This window comes from Orbicella franksi, chromosome 9 (genome assembly GCF_964199315.1).
Source record: "Orbicella franksi chromosome 9, jaOrbFran1.1, whole genome shotgun sequence".
NCBI lineage: Eukaryota > Metazoa > Cnidaria > Anthozoa > Scleractinia > Merulinidae > Orbicella > Orbicella franksi.
In genome coordinates, this window is record NC_138153.1 from 30,484,187 (window position 1) to 30,507,886 (window position 23,700).

At 37.2% G+C, this 23,700-nt stretch overlaps 1 protein-coding gene across 1 annotated transcript; it reads left to right on the top strand.

Annotated features, from left to right (window-relative positions):
• Positions 1 to 14,567: 14,567 nt before the first annotated feature.
• LOC145497655 (zinc metalloproteinase nas-15-like) lies at positions 14,568 to 22,136 on the top strand. Its single transcript, XM_081477476.1, has 8 exons — positions 14,568 to 15,456; positions 17,024 to 17,176; positions 17,978 to 18,101; positions 18,553 to 18,644; positions 18,857 to 18,940; positions 19,567 to 19,709; positions 20,268 to 20,373; positions 21,915 to 22,136. The coding sequence occupies exons 1-7, from the start codon at positions 15,399 to 15,401 to the stop codon at positions 20,349 to 20,351; spliced, it is 738 nt and encodes a 245-aa protein (XP_081333602.1). The 5' UTR covers positions 14,568 to 15,398; the 3' UTR covers positions 20,352 to 20,373; positions 21,915 to 22,136.
• The last annotated feature ends 1,564 nt before the right edge of the window (positions 22,137 to 23,700 follow it).

Here is a 23,700-nt window from a genome sequence, read left to right on the forward strand (position 1 = left end):
TGAACCAAAACCTTTAGGGGTCTTTAAGGCTTCCTATCTATTCTTATGTATATAATGAATTATTATTGCTATTATGACGTAGTGGAAATGACCTGTCAAAACTTATGACAGGAAGAACATACCGCATTATCAGCAACCGTGCGAGGCTTTTTTTCTAAACAGGAAGAACATACCGCATTATCAACAACTGCGTGACCGTTTTTAGCACGAAACTTTGCAAAGTCTCTCACGTCACATAAACACCTCTAAATATTGCCGTTTTTCAATCTCATTGGCTTATTGGCAGTCTATTAAATACTCGCTGTTTTTTGCACGGTGATAAATGCTCGACCAATCTTTTTAAATGAAATCTGAATTGCAAATTCGCTTTTCATAATAAGTTAAAAGACCGCTTGACCGTTTATGCCTCGGTTGGCAGAGGTTTTACGCTGAGCTGATAAGCCGTGCTCACGAAATCAAGGTTATAACGCACCACTTATCCTGAGATTTTTTTAGCAACCTTGAAACTTAACGTATTAGGAAAAGTGTTTATATAAAGGTTTAAAGTGCTTGATCAGGATTAAATCGATCACTTGAATAACAGAAGTAAATTAAGATGTTTTGATTGATTTCCGGTCGACATATTTCTATCTTTCCGCGAGGCACAAATATGGCATTTCCATGCGGAGCGTTGCAAATTTGAGTGAAACTTTGTGACAGATAACTAGAGAACGGAATGAGAAGTTGTTAATTGCTGCCGATAGGCAGCCTTCATATTCTTGAAAGCATTCGAGAAGTTTCGTTCGATCGATCGATCGATGGTTCGGATAGAGAATTAGCCTATCAGCAATCCACTTTAAAATACGAGCCAGCAACCAATCAGCAGTTCCCTTATAATCGATGAAATTCACATGTGCTCCGTTTTGACGTCTCTCGTGTTTCACAAGAAAGATAAAGCATTTGCGATCTATTCAGGTGAGTTTTTTGCGATCTATTCAGGTGAGTTTTCTCTTATAAGCGATGAAAATCACATGTGCTCCGTTTTGACGTCTCTCGTATTTCACAAGAAAGATAAAGCGTTTGCGATCTATCCAGGTGAGTTTTGCAGTTCTTTTGTTCTCTTTGATCGCATTTTCCGATTTCTTTCGATGACTTCTATTCGAGGAAACATTCATCAAGGTCATGAAGCTTTCAGTGAGCATTCTAGAGGCCGACAGTGTGCATTTGTTTCACTTGCAGCTTTGCGTTTTTCATAAACCTAAAGAAAGCGTTTGAATAGCTCTTGATGTTTTATATACATTTTACTAGATCCCTTGTTTTTATTATTATAATTTTTAGCTCGTTACCTTAGCCTAATGTACATAATTATTCTAAATAATTAGTTTTTAATTAATCACACTATTCATAGCATCTCGTTTAATTTATATTACTCATATGGTTTGTTAGGCGCATTTGATCATATTTACATGTTAATTTGCGCCTTAGAAATATTAAATATTATTATTATTAGAACCAACACTTACACCAAAAAATGACAAAGCTAGTCATTATTTATTGTGTCTCTTTTATACATTCAAAGTACATGTAACCATGTTGTTTTAGAAATAAATTAATTATATTTCCGTTGAAGTTCCCATTGTCATATTTACATACAAACACTCTACTAACGGCTGCACTCACTTCTCAATGAGAACCCCTGGTCTTATACAGCATTTGAAATTCTTGACTTCGTTTATCAATGGTTTCGGTTTTTAGTGGCGTGACCAGGAGCGTGACGGTGTTTATCACATATTTAGGGAAATTAATCAGATTTGCGATAAAGTAACTTAATTTCCTATATTTTATTCATTTTATCAGTAGGTAATTAGATAATTAATTAGATACACGACCCCTCGAGCATGTAGTGCTTAAATGATAATCGTGTTTTAAATAAAGGATTTTACTTTACTTTACTTTACTTTACTTAGTTAAATATGAAACATCTTGACTGGATCTCTCTTTTGAATCGAGCGTATTCGTTTTGCCGGCAAATCTTTATCATACTTTATCTTGTATGGTAACTCGGAGTCATCTACAGTATGAACACTGTTTAGACATTGTCAGTAAATCGAAACCTACAATCTTGGACAAAACAAATGAAACATTAAGACCACCCCTCACCCCATTTCAATGATGGAAAAAATAGCGCGTTTTGGTTGTAGCACGAGTTCAACATTGATTAGGGGGAGGAGTAGTTTTATGTCTTATTTTATTCTGTCCAAGATTGTAGGCTAACGGTGTACAAGCATAGACCAAACATTTATATAAGAAATATATTTCAAAAGCGACCTTTTTCTGGTTCTTGGTTGAATACAACTGATATTTGTTTGACCTGTCTGCTTGGTTTCTGAAGCACAATATGGCCAAAAGGATCATTCTGTGATGTAGACAGCATTGCAATGATCAAGAATTGAATGTTGTTTTGTTCAACACTCGTTTAGTCTCGTTTCACGTATTGATATATTACAACATAAATACGGTAAAAACCCGCCTGCAAGAAGCTACTTGTTTTGAAGTCTGGTAAAGTAGTTTCTTGTATTTTGGTGTAGCTATTGGCAATTTAGGCTAAGTAGGTTTTTAATTAGGTTCTTAATTTCTATGAAGGAGATATATGAGTTGATCACCAGAAAAATAAATAAACCCAAGTCTCAAACCGTTTAGTTCTTGAATAAACAGTATTTATTCACAATTTCACGTATCATTGTGTTTTACATTTTCTTGTCACGTAATTAGCAATCTCAAAGTCACACACTGAGGCTAAAATGTTCATCATAATTTAACTGTCACCCACATGCATATAACAGCCTGCTTGATCTTGCTCGGTTAAACAGGTTCTTACGTTTTTGGCTATTAAAATAGCAAATTTCTGCCAGCAGTTTCTAATGAATACACCACTAGGCTCTTACATAAATACATGTGGGGTTTTGCTGTAACATAAATCTGGAAGGATGATCAACAGCCTTACTCATTACTTATCATCACTAGTGTCTTGTTTCGAATTAAATTGTAAATAATTTAACTTTATGTAGCTAAGGTATATTTTAATATGTAAATAGTGTCCCCAATTATTTTTTTTTAAGCTAAATACCATTAACACTTAAATAGTCTTTCTTTCTCTTTTTCATTCATTCATTCATTCATGGAATATATTGCGTCTTGCATGTATTGTTGTCACTGCCTGTTGTTCAATACTTGTAAATGCACTGATAACTATGTGAAGTAAGGCCAATACACTATTATTAACCGTTTCAGTGTTCTGTAAACAGAATAAAAGAAGGGGTGAATTAATAATCAGATTAAAAAATTATTAATTAGAAAATCATTATTTCCAAAGCCCATTTAAATGGTCTTAAATATATCACATCACCTCATTAAATCACTAATGATTTACGACTTCTTAAAGTTTTGACGGTATTGCATCATTTCCTCTTTTTTATTTACAAAAATTTCAACAGCATAGCTATTTAATTTTCAGTATGATAACAATGGATATCTCAAGAATGGGAATGATCTTTGTTTTAGAAGCACAAAGCCCCGGATTTATTATATTTTCATATCATTGGCAAGCCAAGTCACTAAAGCGGCAATGTAAAATCACTTTGACCCTCAATGCTGGAGGATTTAATGCTTCCCAGTAAATAGAAAAATATACAACACATGCGGAACAGTACTTTTCGTTTTGTTATCAAATGCAATGTACGTTCGAGCAGAAGAAAGATTTCGGACAGCTCACCTTTTCAATCCTTTTAAGAAACTGTCGTCAGTTGCTTTCTGGTATGACCGATCTCAACAGTTGCGATACTTTCAATACCTATCACAAGCCTGAATGAGCTGATTTTCACTCACGGTGATCCCGCGCGGGGAAGTCGCGGTCTACTCACGTTCAAAACGAAAAAAAACGACAAGCAGAGCATGAACTGGGCTCGGACCTGGGCCGTCCCGGTTAAAAAAAAAAAAAAAAAAATTCTTCATGTAGAGGTGGCTTGTTTGCCAATGATATGACTTGAAATAAGTATTAAGGAAAATAGCTATACCTTAAACTTAGAGTGATAGCCGATATGGTATACCATGTGCCGTTGACGAAAGCCTTAAGGAGTCTTTACACCTCACCTATCACAATTTATTATGACAGGAAGAACATACCGCATTATCAAGAACCATGTGAGACTTGTTTTTTGACTGGAAGAACATATCGCATTATCAACAACCGAGAGATTGCTTGTTTCCAGCACGAAACTTTGCAAAGTCTCTTACATAAATATCTTTAAATCATTGCCGTTTTTTGATTTAAGTTTGTTTTACCAACCAAAAGTTTTTCTGCAATCTCATTCACAGTTTACTGGCAGTCGATTATATATACTCGTTGTTTTTTTAATAAATGCTCAACCAATTTTTTTTAAATGACATTTGAATTACAAATTCGGATTTCTTGTTAACTTAAAAGATCGCTTGACCGTTTATGCCTCGGTTAGCGGAGGTTTTGAACTGAGCTACAACGCACCATGAAAAGAATCACTAGACTTATCTGAGATTTTTTAGGAGCCTTGTTTAGGACCGCTTGCTTGATCAGGATTCCTTGCTTGATCAGGATTAAACCGCTCACTTGAATAACAGAAGTAAATTCAGATGTTTTCACTGATTTCCGGTCGCCATATATTTCTACCTTTCTGCGAGGCACAAATATGACGTTTCGATGCGGAACTTTGCAAATTTAATTTGAGTGAAATTTTGTGACGGATAACTGGAGAAGGGAATGAGAAGTTGTTTTAATCTTATACAGCATTCCGAATCCTTTATTTTTTTTATTTAGTGATTTCGGTTAGTGGTGTGATCAGGAGCGTGACAGTGAAAACAAGAAATAAACCAAATCATGGGACAAAACGTCCGGGCGAAACGTCTCGTGAAACGAAACGTCCGAGCTAAACGACCGGGTGAAATGTCTTGTGAATAAACCGTCAGTAATCGCTGAACGATGAGGATGAGGATGAGGATGAACATAAGGATAAGGATAATTTATTTTTAAATGTTATATACACAGGGGGTTGCTACTCAGTCCCCCGAGCCGTAGGCTCATGATAAAGGTGTTGGACAAGCTAAAAATACTACACATATGTATATTATTAATTTGGTCGAGTCTTAGAATATTTGATAAATAAGTATGGTCATTGAAATTGTAAGTACGGATTAACATCAAGCGCAGTTACAGCATTGGCAGCCGGTTCCAAAGCTTGCCACCACTAGCAGTGTTCACTGAGCTAACCCACACTGTCTCTTCGTGCTTACAAAAACCACCCCCTCCCGCAAATCTGCGAGATACGTTCCATGATTGTCGCCTCCCATCTGCAGCAGTTGCATTTGAACAAGATTTTCAGATCACTTTACCACACTATTCCAATTTTCTGAACGTGTTTACACAGATTCAAACATCTCAAACAAAGCGTGTTCAAGTTATGCAGGTGAGTTACTGTGAAAGTCAAAAAGCCGTGAACACTTTGATTTGATTTTGACATGTCGACACTCTGCGAGCAGAGCCTCTTTTGTCGCCTTCATTTTTTTGAGCGGATAGGAGACAGAAAAGAAGGCTCTGTACAAATCTGCTTAAGCCTTTGACGTCGCCGTAGCCCCAACTCTTGGGCTAGTCATTCCGGTTTACTGTCGTCAAACTGGTTTTTCGAGTGCGAGCATCAACTTTTACGAGAAACCGATGGTCGAAACTGAGCCCACTGGATGCAAGGAAAACATGGTGACGAAAGCAGATCGTGCGAAAACGCTTGACAATGCTCTGCTTACACACAAGCATCAGCCAGCTTCTATCAAGTCTTTCACATCTGGGACAGATACTTTCGTATCTTTGCCCATGGTCACTGGTCACGGAAAATCTTTCATTTTACAAGCTTATCAACCTTCGCTCCCGTTCGCAGAAGAGTTGCAAAAGTACTCTGAACTCTGATTTTCTCTGCCCATCCATCCCATGTTGTAAATTGTGTCACCACTAACTGCAATGATAGAAGACCAAAACCAAACTTACCAAATTTTCGGTATGAATTGTTTGAAGCTTGGGGAATTTAAACAGGGCGACCCCGGCGATTTGTTGTTTTCCAGTAAAGCTTTAGGAAGTTTCATCAAATCTGAGCCAAAATATTTTGCGTTGTTTTAGATGAAACTCGTTGTGTGGTTAGTTGGTGAGTTGTCATTCTTCTTTCAGCTTCTCACAGATCATGAGTAATACTCAGCTTCACTGTTTTTCATCGCTATTTTCCTTTGTGTCGGTGAAGGATAATTATGCACAAACGTGAAATAAGGTAAATAAAACGTTAAATAAAACCAAGAATTAAATTGATTCATGATTGTATATATCTGATAATTTAATCATGATATCATTTTGGTTTGACAGATAAACTAGTTTACTAGAAAGCACACTGTGCTGTTTTTATTGTTACTCAGGCATAATTTTGAGCATCTTTATTATTAGTTTGGCATTATTAGTTTGCTACAATGAATCAACATTAATTACTGATAAATTATCACTTATTGATATTCACATGGTGATATTCATGTCACACTGGTTTAGTTGGACTGATAATCATGGCCAAGTTCGCTTCCATGTTGCCTATTCTATAGCTGGCAACATGCAGTAAAAGCAATTTTGAAAGTTCCAGTGTTTGCCTGAATGCAACAGCCAGCGCAAAGTTGGGGAAAAATTAATAAGATGTTAAATATGACAGAAAAAGAAAAGAAAAACACATATATTACGAACGTTTGTGTCTGTAATCACAATCATTTCTCTGCCGTCAATAGTGAAGCAAAATGAGAATAATTGTGAAGTAACATGTGCATCAGCACAGTTCTTATTTTGGATAATTATCTCCTGTTGTATTTGTGTCGTTACGGGCACCGGGTGTGGTGGCTAATACAGAAATGAGGACACTAAAAGAAAGTCTTACCACTAACAGCTTAGACATACATCTAGATGTAAGGCCATAAATCGCCAACAAATCAATACGGATAATAACCGCCCTAACCACCAACAAATCAGTAAGAGAAATATTTGAAACCAAAATATGAACAATGGGTAATATAATCTACATGTACATGTATTTCCGCCAAAGTAATAATACGGAAAATATTTAGAATTACTGCCACTGAAATCTTAGCCACCAACAAAACATAAGTAATTTTTAATGCCTAAAAAAATATGGGTTACCTACATGTATTTCTGCCAAAGTATTAAAATGGGTAAACTTACCACCAAACTCTTAATAAAGGTAATCTTTACTTAGGTAAAGATTGGTGGTAGATTAAGGTAATCTTAATCTACCACCAACAAATGGTAACCTTTATCAACAGCCAATCAATAATTGTAATCTTTACCATCAGCAAATAAACAATAGTAATCTTTACCACCAAAAGATAAATGAGGGTGCTCTTTACAACTAACCGATCAATAACGGTAATGTTTACCAGCAACATATCTATCAGGGTAATCTCTACCACCAACCGATCTATAAGGGTAATCTTTACCATCAATGGATCAATAAGGGTAATCTTTATCACTAACTGATCAAAAAGGGTGATCTTTAGCACTAGCCGATTAATAAGGGTAATATTTACCACTAACCGATCAATAAGGGTATCCTTTACCACCAACTGATCAAAAAGGGTAAAATTTACCACCAACATATCTGTAAGAGCAATCTCTACACCACCCACTGATGAATTCGGGAAATGTTTTCCACCAGCATATCTACAAAGTGATCTTTACCATGAACCGTTCAACTTGAACAAGGGTAATGTTTAGCACCAACAAATCTATAAAGGTAATCTTTTCCAATAAGCCATCAATAAAGATAATCTTTACCACCAACCGATCAATAAGGTAACCTTTACCGCTAACCAAGCAATAAGGGTAATCTTTACTGCCAACCGATCTATAAGTGCAACCTTCTTTACCAACTGATCAATAAGGGTAATCTTTACCACCAATTAATGAATAAGTTTAATCTTCACCACCAACTAATCAATAACGGTAATGTTTACCACCAACATATCTATAACGGTAATATTTTCCACCAAGCCATCAATAAAGATAATCTTTACCAGCAATCGTTCAATAAGGGTAAGCTTTACCAGTAACCGATCAATAAGTGTTATGTTTACCGCCAACCCATCAATAACGGTAATCTTTACCGTCAACCGATCAAAAAGGGTTATCTTTACCATCGACCGATCTATAAGAGTAATCTTTACCATTAACTGATTAATAATGGTGATCTTTACCACCAAGCGATCGATAAGGGGAATCTTCACCACCAACTGATGAATAAGGGTAATGTTTACCACCAAATGCAACATATCTGTAAGGGTTATATTTTCCACGAAGCCGTCAAGAAAGATAATCTTTATCACCAACCGTTCAATAAGGGTAATCTTTACCATCAATTGATCAGAAAGGGTGATCTGTACTACCAACCGATCAACAAGGGTAAACTTTCCCCCCAACCGATCAATAAGGGTGATCTTTAACACCAACCAATCAATAAGGGTAATCTTTACGACCAACTGATCAATCTGGGTACTGTTTACCACCAGCATATCTATAAGGGCAATCTTCACAACCAACGATCAATAGGGGTGATCTTTACCGCCACCCGATCTATAAGGGTAATCCTCATCACCGACCAATCAACTAGGATAATCTTTACCGCGAATTAATCTATACAAACCGATCAATAAGGGTAATCTTTAACATCAACCGCTCAATAAGAGTAATCTTTACCAACCAATCCAAAAGGGTAATCTCTAACACTCACCGATTAATATGGGAATTGGTTTCCACCAGCATATCTATAAGGGTGATCTTTACCACCAACCGATCAATAAGGTTAATCTTCACCTCCAACCGACCAAGTTCTGCTTCACATTAATGTGAAGCTGCCTGTTATCTGTCAAGGGACACTTGCGGGATGTTAAAAACAAAAAAAATTCAGACTTTTAGAGCTCTTTAAAAGAGGTGGCGGTCACTTACTAGAGGTGGTCGCTTACAAGAGGTTTCGAATATAGTGATTTGACTTGGAAACTTTTGGTATTTTGGAAAACTGGTCGCTCTTCCTTTCCACTCAGAGTGACGTCATGCGATATTTTTCATGCGCGATATTTTTTAAACTCGTCTCCCAAAATTATCGCATAAACGCTTGCCCTGATACTCACGGCCCAGGCAAAAGTACAGTATTACCAAGACAGACTTTAGGGAGCTTGAACAAACCACGACGACGACGGTAACGAGAACGTCACCAAACAAAGGGTTTAAGGAGCAAAAAAATAGCTGTGCACGTGCGTTAAAAGTCTTTTCTTTTCGTACATTTCTTTTCCGTCCTCTTCAAAAAAACAACGTGAAATGACCAAGTTCTGCGTAGCCTACTGAACGTAGAAGACCACAATTTTTGGTATTGCCATTTGGAACTGAACGCTGTCATTGCATATTTAGCCTGAGCACGTTTTTAAGCCATGGGAGTACTGAACAGAACTAGAAAATCGCGAATTTCGCTGGTAAAATATAAATTATTTTTTTGCTAGCCGTCGTCCTCGGCGTCGTCCTTGTCGTTGCTTAAGCTCCCTTTTATTTGCTGCAACTCGCCGTCTCATGTACAGGTGTATTCATGTGATTGAGTGTGCGTTTTCGGGTCAGTATACAGTGCACAGAATTCATATCATTCAAGTCGCGCAATCTGTAACAATTCATTTTTTGGCAAAATAAAAGCAATCGTTTCCAAACTTATTCGTTCGTTGACATCAAAGATAAAATAGAAGTATTTAGTTTTTCTCTCCTGCATCCGCTGCAGTATAAAATTAGATTATAGCGTTCTTTAATAATTTTACTGAATATTTTTTTTCGCCGCTGAGAAGGAAGAAAATTTGGCTAAATTTAATATTACGAAACAATGGCTGTGTATTGGAAATATTTGCGGTTAAATAAATTTCAAATCGAATGTTTTAACACGGGTTATAAGCAATGCCATCTTGATTTTTCATTGAAGAGGAATATTTGGTCACTTTCACCCTTTCACTGCTGATGAAAGGCCTACATGAAAAAATGTGTGGATAAAAACTAAATGCAATGAAGGTGAGAAAAGGCCATTTAAATGCGTATTTTTTTCTGGTACAATTGATTCATTTTTCCTGAGAATCATCGGAAACGCTACAAGGCAGTTTTAAAAATTGTTATAATTATTTTCCATGCCGTAAAATAAACCGAATAAAATCCAAACGAAATAACGGAAAACCCAAAGTTAGCAATTCGATTTTCATATAGCGAAAATAAAAAAAGAAGATAACAAGACTCTTTAAGCTCTGTTGGCCAAGTTGAATGGTATCAAAGATACTCCGTTATGAACTTTAGTCCCGCTTTGAAATTAGTTTAAAATTAGTCGTTATTTTAAATTATCACTTTTTTTTATCACGAGAATGTGTTTAGTGTTCTTACGTAACAACGCTATTCACACCGACTCCTCGTAGGCTTACACTGTGAACCTTATTCGCGTAGAATGCTATCTAGATAACGTTTCCTACTGTCGAAAAACAAAGTTTAATAAGCCAAATTACTAATTGGAACTTTTCTATATCAGGAAAATGTGTTTAGTGTGCGTATATTACGACACTATTGTCACTGACTCCTCGTGGGCAACGTGTCAGTCAAAGTCTTAAGTTAATTGATTTGGAACTGAAAAAGCGAATGAACCTTGCCATTTTCATGTTCGTCAAGTCAAGTGAAGGGAAGTTTATTGTGTATATACACATAGCTTTTGAGAAAACAATCTCCCCAGCTAGTTTGCAGGTATAACAGAAAGTAAAAGTAAAAAGACCTAAATTGAGATAATGCCTTCAACAAATAACTAAGATAATATAAGAATAAAATATAACATTTAAAATCTTTTTACATTATAGGACTAGATATAACTTTTTATAAAATAAGATTAAGCTAAGACTAATAAATAATACAAGGTATAAAGTTTAACGATCATATCAGACCTGACAAGTCTAAGTTTTTAATAGTATTTTTAAAAACCTTATTAGATCGAATAGTTCTATATGAGTCAGGTATTAAGTTCCATAGTTTAGGCACCGTAAACCTCCACGATTTTAAACCGTAAGTTGTAGTGTCGGCCTTTGGCAGCTTTAAAATGTCGTGTCCTCTTAGGTCGTAATTACTGTTTCTATGTCCGATCACTTCGTTGATGCTCTTTGGTGCATGATCACTATTTGTAACTTTGAAAACCGTGCAGACTATTTTTGCGAGGCGTTGATTCACTACTGATGGTAAGCCTATTTTATCAACTAGTACACAATAGGGCGTTTCTTTCTCATTAAAGACAAAACGGAGGACTCGCTTGTTTTTTCATAATAATTGTTTTTATCAGTATTTTTTTCAAAGCGAAGAGAACTAAGAAAGATTATTTGCAATGATCTGTGAACTGACTCTGAGGGCCTCCACAGAATAGACGCTTAGTTGTGACAACTGTTTGTTATCAACAACTAAATGCTATCGACGGCTAAAAAACGTAGTGTGTGAGACGAATTGTCGACAGCTGGACGCTACAGTTTCAGTTGTCGACAGCTATGTTTCGACCGAGCTTTTCCCTGTGTGTGGAAATCATTGGTTTAGATGTCGACAACTATCGAAACATAACACACCTTTGAGCATACTTATTATGTTTTTAGCATGCGTAGTGAACGTTAGTTCCAAGTCCGCTGCCCTCAGTTAGTTATCGACTAACACTCCAATGTGTGGACACAATCAGTTGTCAATAACACTAGTCTGTGGAGGCTCTAAAGCTGTATTACTTGTAATTTTATCTCATGATGCGCAACAGCGCTACCTATGTGATATGGTGCACAGAACAAGATCGTAGTGCCACTTCTTTTATGATGCCCCTTAACTGACTGAAACTCTATGATAAAAACTGTAAAATATCCGATCATTTATTGGATGCAACTATTAACCCACCTTCAAAGTGTATGTATCAACTCTTTGTCTGAGATGTTTGATTCTTGTCTAAACAAGTTCTGTAAGTTGGAAAAGCGTGGGCAAGTGATCTGAAAATCTTGTTCAAATGCAGCTGCTGCAGACGAGAAGAAGCGACAAACATCGATTACTTATTTCTCAGATTTCCGCCACGTTTATTTTAACAGGTGATTTAGCTTTCAGAAAGACCTAAGGGAGCTCCCTTCTCATGATATGGATGTTAAATCCAGCGTAGAAGTTGTTTCAATTTCGCATTCGACAGCATGTGGTACACTACTTTTATAACAGAAAAGTAGAACTCAGTTCTATTTGTGGAAGGTCGAGAAAACTTTTTCCTCTGTTGAGTTAGGTGATAATAATTGCTTTTCCTCAGTATTTTGTTAAAGGGAAGAGAACTAATAAAGACTGTTTGTAACGATCCGTGAACTGACTCTAAGGGCGTCCACAGACTAGACCGTCGCTTAGTTGTGACAACTGTATGTCATCAACAACTAAAAAACGTAGTGTGTGAGACGAGTTTTCGACAACTAGACGCTACATTTTTAGTTGTCAACAGCTATGTTTCGACCGAGTTTTACCCGTGTGTGGAAATCATTGGTTTAGATGTCGACAACTATGAAAACATAACACATCTTTGAGCATGTGCATAATGTTTTGAGCATGCTTAGTGAACGTTAGTTCCAAGTCCGCAGGCCTGACTTAGTTATCGACTAACACTCCAATGTGTGGACACAACCAGTTGTCGATAATACCAGTCTTTGGAGGCCCTAAAATGTCAAAGGGTGAGAGAGTGTTTAGATATGGTTCGTTTAGCTATTTCTGTCTGCTGGGATCGCACCGTCAAAACTGTATTACTTGTAATTTTATCTCATGATGCGCAACAGCGCTACCTATGTGATATGGTGCACAGAACAAGATCGTAGTGCCACTTCCTTTATGATGCGCCCCAACTGACTGAAACTCTGTGATAAAAACTGTAAAATATCCGATCATTTATTGAATGCAACTGTTAACCCACCTTCAAAGTGTATGTATCAACTCTTTGTCTGAGATATTTGATTCTTGTCTAAACAAGTTCTGTAAGTTGGAAAAAGCGTGGGCAAGTGATCTGAAAATCTTGTTCAAATGCAGCTGCTGCAGACGAAAAGCGACAAACATCGATTACTTATTTCTCAGATTTCCGCCATGTTTATTTTAACAGGTGATTTAGCGTTCAGAGAGACCTAAGAGAGCTCCCTTCTCATGATATGGATGTTAAATCCAGCGTAGAAGTTGTTTCAGTTTCGCATTCGAGAGCATGTGGTACACTACTTTTATAACAGAAAAGCAGAACTCAGTTGTATTTATGGAAGGTCGAGAAAACTTTTTCCTCTGTTGAGTTAGGTGATAATAATTGCTTTTCCTCAGTATTTTGTTAAAGGGAAGAGAACTAATAAAGACTGTTTGTAACGATCCGTGAACTGACTCTAAGGGCCTCCACAGACTAGATTGTCGCTTAGTTGTGACAAATGTTTGTCATCGACAACTGAAAAACGTAGTGTGTGAGACGAGTTTTCGACAACTAGACGCTACATTTTTAGATGTCGACAGCTACGTTTCGACCGAGTTGAAATCACTGGTTTAGATATCGACAACTATCGAAACATAACACAACTTTGAGCATGCGTATGATGTTTTGAGCATGAGCAGTGAACGAGATCGTACTGTCACTACATTTATGATGTCCCTTAACTGACTGAAACTCTGTGATAAAAACTGTAAAATATTCGATCAGTTATTGAATGCAGCTGTTAACCCACCTTCAAAGTGTATGTATCAACTCTTTGGCTGAGATGTTTGATTCTTGCCTAAACAAGTTCTGTAAATTGGAAAAGCGTGGGCAAGTGATCTGAAAATCTTGTTCAAATGCAGCTGCTGCAGACGAAAAGCGACAAACATCGAACTTATTTCTCAGATTTCCGCCACGTTTATTTTAACAGGTGATTTAGCGTTCAGAGAGACCTAAGAGAGCTCCCTTCTCATGATATGGATGTTAAATCCAACATAGGAGTTGTTTCAATTTGGCATTCGACAGGATGTGGTATACTACTTTTATAACAGAAAAGTAGAACTCAGTTCTACATGTAATTTTGAAAGGTCGAGGAAACTTTTTCCTCTGTTGAGTTGGGTTGGTTGTAGGCGTAGTTCCAACGACTCAACAACACAATTCAGATAAAGTTCTCCAAGTTGTATTCAACACAACATGACACAGGTTCACAACACGAACGACTAAGAGCAAGGTAACCTAGCCCTCTAGGGACTTGGACTTAACGCATAATTTATGCAAGGTCACGAAACCTATCGTTACATGGTGGAAGTAAAAAAAATAAAACGAAGAAAGTCAAGCATCGCTGCATAGAGCTGAATCGTCACCAGATTGCTTGTAACAAAAAGGCCTGTCTAGAATTTTAACTTATTAGATGATGCGCCATCCTTCTGCCTTCCTTTTTTTAATGAGCTGTATTGATCTGAAATGGGCACTTGCCTTTTGTGGTCTGAAACAGGGTAAACGTTTATAGAAAACATTTATTACCTTTCACTTGAAACACTGAAACCCAAGAGAGAAAGATACCCGAGAAAGCAAGAAAGCGAAATCGGTTTCAAGCTAAATTTACTATAGAATTCATGAATTTCCTTTGAATCGCAAGCTTTATTTTACATAACAAGCGAAAATAATCATTTTGCGTAAACGCTGCGGTATTTAACGCTCGCTCGAGAAAAGCAAATTCAAAGCAGCTGTCAGGATAGGACTTTCAGGAGGGGGTGGATGCTGTAAAAGGTATAAGAAAAACCTTTGTAAATGAGCTGATATCTTCAGTATCAGTGGCCCGAGTAGCTCAGTTATACTGCTTTGGCCATACAGTTAACTTCAGTTGTAATATTCTCGTACCGCACCTATCCAGTTGTCTTCAAATTCTGATTCTAATTTCTGTGGCCTCATCGTGACAATGTTCATTTCCATTACAAAGCTTGGCACTTCTCACAGTGTTCACTGAGCTAACACACGTTGCGCGAAATCTGGCACTTCGTGCCTAAAAAAACCACGCTCTTCTTCCTTTGCGTCACCTGTTGAGATAAACGTGGCGCGAATCTGCGAAATAAGCTCGTTGACTCTCTCCTGTCGGCTGCAGCAGGTGCGTTTGAACAAGGTTTTCAGATCACTTTACCAATCTATTCCAATTTCCTGACCGTGTGTAGACAGATTCAAGCAACTCAAACACAGCGTTTTCAAGCCATGCAGGTGAGTTAACAGCATTGGTCAATAAATTCTCAAGCATTTTGTGGTTTTTACCACATTGCTTCGGTACCGCTAGAAAGCATCATGAAGTGGCTATGCGCTCTCGTTCTGTGTGCAGTGGCGTTCGCCATGAGTCCCGAAGGTATGCTATCCTCTCGCAACTTTTAACTAGAGGTAGTAGTATTCAGTAATATTAAAAGTAATGTTAATATCATTTAATTAACTTCTATCAACTGATGCATTTTCCTTAAATTGCATTTTTGAATTGAATACATGATGAATTTTGAAGACTTGATTGGAAAAGCTTTAAGGTAAACCGGTTATGTAAAAGTACAGGTTGTGTCACTGCACTAGAACATAACTGAACAATCGCTAATCATAACAGTTCAGTTTGAAAGTAAAAAGTCATCAACTGCGTTCGTCATTTCTCTCCCAATTTGAAGAATAAGATGCAATCCAAAGATAGAGGGCCAGACCGCTAACATCTTGAGTTCGCGAACGGATCTCTCAAAGAGTTTGCAGTTAAAATCTGAAAAGCTTCTGAAGAGTCTCTTGGCCGAGAAGATGCAAAATGAATATCGAGTGAGCTAACGTAGAGTACTGGCTATCTGAAATACATGAAGCCGTTGACTCTGAAACGAGTGGGAAGCGCAATGGTTTCTCTAAAGGAATAACACTGGAAAAAAAAAAACTAACCGATCGATAATATGCTGGTTATTTTGAAGTGGATTTATTATTTATAGGTGTGATTATGTTAAAGTCAATGTTCCATGAACGGATTTCGTAGATTTATAGTCGACAACGATTCTACCGAGCATAGCGTCCTTTACTGAGCAATGCCCGTTTACCTAACACTTCACTGATTCCCGTTGGCTTGTTTTTACTCACGCTTCAAACCTATCGTATGCAATGCATGGTTAAAAAGAAGGATTGACTGTACCATTTTGTTCATGCATCGATCGCGTAATGGAACAGAGTCAGAGAAGGAATAATTCATTTCACAAAAGGAATCACAGGCGGCTCAAGCTCACGATGCAAGGAGTTATTATTTTTACTTTTATGCGAACATTCAGGGAAACGTGACTTAAACGTTAACGGCCAACATGTACTGTAACATAACCACAGAGTTTGAATACGCGAAACGTGACTCTCGCCTTGCAACATATGGAGCTGCTGTGTTATAACGGTTTGTCCGGACTTAATAGTGATGCTGCTAAGACCCGCCATAGACACATTCGAAGGCCGTTTTAACACAACACCTCCATATGCTGCAAGACGAGAGTCACGTTTCGCGTATTCAAACTCGATCGTTATGTAATAGTATATGTCGGCTGTATATATCACGTTTCGCTGAACGTTCGCATAAAAGTAAAAAAAAAAAGATAAAAAAAAAAAAATCATTTATCCTCGCGGCGGCCTGTGATAAAATCAACTTAAGCTGTCCCCTCGCCAATGACTCGGCCTGTTTTCATCGATGACATTCCTTCATTCCTTCCTTCCTCAGGCGCTTGCTGTATTTCTTCCTTTATGTAAGTAAGTCAGTCAGTCAGTCAGTCAGTCAGTTAGTCAGTAAGTTAGTCAGTCAGTCAGTCAGTCAGTCAGTAGCATGGTCAGTCGATCGGTCGGTCAATCGGTTGGTCGGTCAGTCACGTCGTTCGTTCATTTTTTTTAATCCTAGCATTAATTTATTGATTTATCTTTCACTCAAGAGAATCGTAATAACCGAGAGCTGTTCGAGGGAGACATGAGGCTAACCCCTGAACAACGCCGCGCCGTGTCCGGACTTAAAAGAGCTGCAATTAGAAATACAAGGAAACTCTGGCCTAAGGGTGTAATGTATTACGTAATTGACGGAACTCTAGGTAAGTTGCTATCAATAATAGCTGTAAAGAACCAAAGAGACATCCCTCGTAATAAAGCGATATAAGCTGTCACTTGTCGAGCTATAACATCTTTGAAGTCGCTGACAGCAGGTTAGATGCAAATGTTCAACAAATGTTGTTGTTTATAGTGGTCAATGCACTTAGCTACACCCAGTTAGTTCACAGGAATGCCAGTTAAACTGAAAGAAACAAATATATCAACTAAACATAACAGGCTTAAAAATCCCAACTGGCGGGAGTCAGACCAGCTGGCTATTAACAAGCATGACCGAAGAGTTCAACGAGGGTCTACCGAGATTATCATAGATGTGTAGTTTTTAATCGTAATTTGTAGTTTTTATCAATCGTATTTTGTGGTAAATTTTTATATGCTATTTTAAAGTTATTTTTCTATTAGCTTAGTTAGGACTAGTTTTAAGTATTTTTAACATATTTTTATATTTCTATTATTGTTTGACATGCTTAGTTTTTAGCTTTTTATCTAGGGCCTCTAAGGATATCAGTTTTTGTAACTGTAAGTTACGCTAGCTAAATAAAAGTATGTTCTTCTTCCTCTTGAGAAACAAGTCCAGCTTAGTGGTCAGAGCGGGGCTTGTTGGCCTCATTCTTGTTTAGGAGTTTATGGACCTCGATTCCGTCTCGGTCCATAAACTCGCTAAACAAGAACTTGGGCAATATCCCGCCGTCTTGACCCCACCCTTGGTCAATAACCCATATATACAGCTCAAGATCGGCAGTGCATTTACTGTTCTGTTTAACTGCTTTTCTTGTGTTTTATAGCTGGACAGAGTCGAGCTAGGTCGGCCATTAACCAAGCCATTAACGAGTACAAGAGGTTAACTTGCATCAGACTCCAAAAAAGAACAAACCAGAGAGACTACGTAAGCTTTAGATCAGGCGGTGGGTAAGTCAAATTTTACGCGTCTCAAAACTCATCATCATGCTCTTCTACCATTTTACAGCGCACGGAAATGTGGACAAGTGCTATTCAATGTGAAATGCGTGGCAAACGTTCAAGTTTCGTTTTAAACGTCCACAGATAAGCCCCGTACTTTCCATCAATTTTAAAATCGGCGCACTCGTCCCATTTTGAAATTACTCGCGCGATCGATAATTATCTCCCTAAATTGTACTGCACTCGGTCCAATTACAGTAACTACATGTAATACAGTAGTAAAGTGTCCGAACTAGTCCGATTGGTTTTTTCGGTTGACGCGTTTATTGGCTGTTTTAAACCAAGTTAAGAAGGGCTAAATTGTTACCATCTCACTTACAAGTTTAGAACTGGGATGTAAGAAATTATAATATATACATTAAAATTAGAGGTCATATTTGTGTGTTTCGACTTGGATAAGGTGTGCATCATGGGTAGGAAAAAGAGGAGGTAAGCAAGATATCTGGCTTGCACCTGGATGCTGGACCAAGGGGATTGTTGTTCATGAAATTGGTAAGTATTACTGCTCCTTGTTACAGAATTCTAAGACCTAAGAGCTATTATGTGCCGTGACCTTCCAGATGAGGTTGAATACTCTCATCCTCTTCGTACAAGTAACCAGGTTTAGTTTGTTATTTTCCTCGTTGTTTTAATCGATCAAATCTCATTAAGATTTCAAGGATAATGTCATCTAACCACTCGGCTTCCTCGTGTTCTTTTCTCAGGACACGCTTTGGGATTCTACCACGAACAATCACGTCCTGACAGGGACAAGTTCGTCACAATTTTGTTTCAAAACATCATACCAGGTAAGTAAAACAATAGTGCTGTTCCATTTTTCTTTTCCCGTTTTAACTGCTTTTCGTGATGTAGTCTTCTTAAATGGCTTACGTATAGATAGGAATAGATTTAAAATTTCCTTGCACTGGGAGGGGCGCCGTGAAATAGAAATTTACATGGAGCTGAATAATGATTTAGCGTTAAGGATTGTGTGTTCGCTAATTACTTTAGCATTGTTCATTGAGCATTAAGTTGAAGACATTGTCAACTGTAGCTTTAAAGCGAGTATAATGTATATTTAAATACTTACAAGAAGAGATTTACATATCAATTTCACTTGCAAACATTTCAATAGAACTCAGAAATTCAAAACTACCTTAAAAATAAAATAAGAGATGGAGCTTCGGCGTTTGCCTAACGTCATTATCTAGTTAAAATCACGAATAAAACTGTAAAAAATAGAAATGTCAGCTGAGAATTCCTAAGAGAAAGCAGTACTCTGAAACAAGTTATAACAAAAATAATATATTCTGTAAGCGAAAGAGTCAAGCAGCGATTTATCAAATTCCCACCCTGTGCACAGACTTCACTCCAAATTTATAATGAATGCCAAGGTAAATTAAGTATTACACTGATCTAGTGCTTGAATTTTTAGGTTTCCAGCACAATTTCAGGAAGATGAATGGTAAAGCGATTAATACCTTTAATTTTCCTTATGATTACGGGAGTGTGATGCATTACGGACCCAAGTTTTTCTCCAAGAACGGCAAACCAACAATCGTGCCAAAACGAGCAGGGGTAGGTGTTCAATTTACACTTACAGGTATTGTAGAGAAATTAAACACAAACAAACAAGGAAACAAATTTAGTTGTCTCGTGTGATCGTCCGGGTGAGGGTAGCTATTAAACCAATTGTTGTTGCTGACTGACGTTTCGACAACCTGAGTGGAAGTCATCTTCAGAGTCAAGTGAATAGTGTTTGCCAGTCGATGGTGTTATAAGTCTGGTCCGTTGAAAGTGATTGGTCAGTTCAGCCGAGATCACGGGTTTTGCAGCAGTAGTAGCCAAGGTTATTTGAGGGTATGTATGGTGTAGAATTGATGACAATTTTCACTATCAGTTGTGAAATGATAGCTGAAAACAGAGACCGGTAAGATTTGCTAAAAGCTGAGAAATGGGCTGAGATTTAATTTATGGCTGATGAATCGCCGAAATTTAATTGGTAGCTTTGATTTTAGCACTCACACCGAGACCCTCTATTAACATCTGGCACGTGATTTCAATGCTTCCGGGACAAAACATAAATAAATGCTACAGTTTTGTAACAATTCCTTACCTATATTTTACTTTTTCTAGGCTAGAATTGGTCAGCGAAATGGTCTCAGTCCATCCGATCGTAACCAGTTGACCCGTCTTTACCAATCGTGCAGAATTGGGTAATTGCTTATTCCCAAACTCTGAGGTAATTTCTGTGCATGTATAGCTAGAGCGCTTATAGAGCGTTCAAGGCTAGTTTTCACTAGCGTATAAGCATAAGGCGACATGCGAAAGCGTTATAAGATGCTGACATAACCAGCCTTTATAGAGTTATTCGCAGTTGCTTTTCATTGCGACGCTTTGTGATTTGTTTAAAAATCTCGCACACTTTCTCATCCAATCAGACGTAAAACGAAAATCAATATTCCGACTCACATATACTCTTTTTCCCACCCTTTTTGCCGGCTACATGTATTTATGTATTTGTTTCGAGTTTTGATTGGTTCATTACATTGTATAGTGTCGTTGCGTCATTTGCCCAAAGCGGTAATAATTTTGATTTTGTGTTTTTTTTTTTTATTTCGACACTCAATTGAAAACTGATCTACTTAGTTTAGTTATTACATTGTTTCAAATTTATTTTGCTATATTCATTGATATGCTGCCTTTAGACATTGAACCGGTTTCGATACATTGCGAAAATCTAAGAAAACTGCCGTTGGCCTATTTTTTGGCGGTTTGTTCTTCTGTTGAGATAATTTACATTTACAATGTAGGAGTTGTAAATTTTACTATGCAGGAAAAAAATAAGACCCACTAGAGGCCCCTTTCTGGAACGTCCTGGTAGTTACGCGTACCTGTCCCGAAAAGCTGTCTTTTGTTTTCTGTGGCAAGATCGAGATCTTAATTGTTTTGAAATACAAACAATAAAAATATCAAGGAACGAAATCGAAAGGACCGGTTTTTGAGCAAAAATCAGCACTAACACTTCTTGAGATTTGAATCTGAAAATATGGCTTCGGGTCCGTAAAGGTATTGAGACTATCGAGAAAGGCGCCCCAGGCCCCTAGTCCTTATATTGGTAATATTGTAATTTTTTAAATATTGTAATTGGTAGATTTTCATACCATCCAATGTAGCTTCCAATGGAACATGTCAAGATTGTTTGACAGTTCTCTCAAAGAAGGGAGACCGTTAATTGTTTGAGGTTTATTTTACTAACCTTACGATAGTAATTTCTCTAGCTTTACTCATCTTAAACCTGCGCTTAGCATTTTTTTGTATCAGAAAGTGGTGAATAGCTTACTACACTTTTAATACACTACACTACACTACACTTTTGGTGTCAGTTATAAGTAAAGTGTTTTTGGAGAGGTACATCTGATGCAAAATTCCTTTTAATGTTTCAAAATGAAAGAGTTGACTAACTTATTCCAAAAAAACTTAGAAATAATAGAACCATGGACTAAATTTAGTAAGTAAGCAAGTAAAACTTTATTGTCACATGACTTGCCCAGTCATCTCAGAAGCTGGTATCCAGCTGGGAATATAATAAACAAGTGTTTTTCCTTAGGCGTTTGTTAAGTTACAGAGAGCTTAATGCATATTTTACGACAGGAGAATTGAAAATAAACGTGTTTTTCCCTCTGATTTTCTGTCAGTTGCAACCTGTAACAGTTTGCCCATTTGGTATGAGCACAGTATCGAGTTATGACGCTGCTGATTGATTTCTTTTCACTCTTGCAGGTCATTTCCTCGTGGAAATAAGACAAATAATCTCAAAAGACATAAAGTAAACTAAATGGAATGGAAATAGAACTTAAAATAAAATAGAATAAAAGCATTGGAAACGGCAGACTTGCGACCTTCATGTGATAAAACAAATAATCTTTAAAGACATAAAGTAAACTAAGTGGAATGGAAATATAACTTTAAATGAAATAGAATAAAAGCATTGAAAACGATAAATTTGCGTTCTTCATGTAATTTTGAGGTTTTAAACATTGCTAATTTTTCAGGGAAGTATCTCAGCTCACTCCGAATGGAGTGATGATTTGTGTCGAGATTATCAGCAACAGTGTTTATAGCCTTGTTTGGGGGAGGTAACAAAGAAGTATAGCGGAACGAAAAATGCGACGGTCAGTTTCGGAATAAATAGCAATAAAACAAAATGTTCTTTTCTACTCTGAATGACGTCATGCGATATTTTTTATATTCGTCTCCCAAAATTATCGCATAAACGTTTGCGCTGATACTCACGGCACAGGCCAAAGGGGGCTATAAAATACAATATTACCACGACAGACTTTAGGGAGCTTAGGCAAAACACGACGACGACGGCAACGAGAAGGTCACCAAAGAGGGTCAGTATACAGTATACGGGTCAGTATACAGTGCACAGAATTCATATTATTCAAGTCGCGCAACCTGTAGCAATTCATTTTTTGGCAAAATAAAAGCAATCGTTTCCAAACTTATTCGTTCGTTGACATCAAAGATAAAATAGAAGTGTTTAGTTTTTCTCTCCTGCATCCGCTGCAGAATAAAATTAGATTATAGCGTCCTCTAATAATTTTACTGAATATTTTTTTTTCGCCGCTGAGAAGGAAGAAAATTTGGCTAAATTTAATATTACGAAACAATGGCTGTGCATTGGAAACATTTGCGGTTAGATAAATTTCAAATCGAATGTTTTAACACTGGGTTATAAGCAATGCCATCTTGATTTTTCATTGAAGACACATTTTGTAAGAATATTTGGTCACTTTTACTCTTTCACTGCTTATAAAAGGCCTACATTAAAAAACGTGTGGATAAAAACTAAATGCAATGAAAGTAAAACAAGGCTGTTTAAATGCATATTTTTTTCTGGTTCAATAGATTCATTTTTCCTGAGAATCATAGGAAACGCCACAAGGCAATTTTAAAAATTATTATAATTATTTTCCTTGCCGTAAAATAAACCGAATAAAATCCAAACGAAATAACGGAAAACCTAAAGTTAGCAATTCGATTTTTGTATAGCGAAAATTTAAAAGAAAATAACAAGACTCTTTAAGCTCTGTTGGCCAAGTTGAATGGTACCAAAGATCTTCCGTTATGAACTTTAGTCCCGCTTTGGAATTAGTTTAAAATTAGTCGTTATTTTAAATTATCACTTTTTTATCACGAGAATGTGTTTAGTGTTCTTACGTAACAACGCTATTCACACCGACTCCTCGCAGGCTTACACTGTGAACCTTATTCGCGTAGAATGCTATATAGATAACGTTTAACGCCTTCCAAACTAAAATGTGGCATTCCAATTTGGAACAATTCCGAAGGGTACTGGTATTTGATGCCGAAAAAGTTTGTGTTTCCGATTGGTTTTGGCTTATTGGAAGGAGAAAAAGAAGTGTTCAGTTGAGTCCGCCAGGGACAATACATCCAATTTCACCAAAATGTACAATTTAATGTAAAAAAGATCGTGCACCCATCGCGCTTTCCTTTTTTAGAGATTCAGATTTTCTGATCTCCCGGCCCACAACTTATC

Excerpts from the sequence above, each read along its gene's own strand:
- LOC145497655 (XM_081477476.1), top strand. The coding sequence starts at position 15,399 with ATGAAGTGGCTATGCGCTCTCGTTCTGTGTGCAGTGGCGTTCGCCATG. Across the intron at positions 18,102-18,552 it reads AGCTTTAGATCAGGCGGTGG|GTGTGCATCATGGGTAGGAA; the intron begins GTAAGTCAAATT and ends GACTTGGATAAG. Across the intron at positions 18,645-18,856 it reads GATTGTTGTTCATGAAATTG|GACACGCTTTGGGATTCTAC; the intron begins GTAAGTATTACT and ends TTCTTTTCTCAG.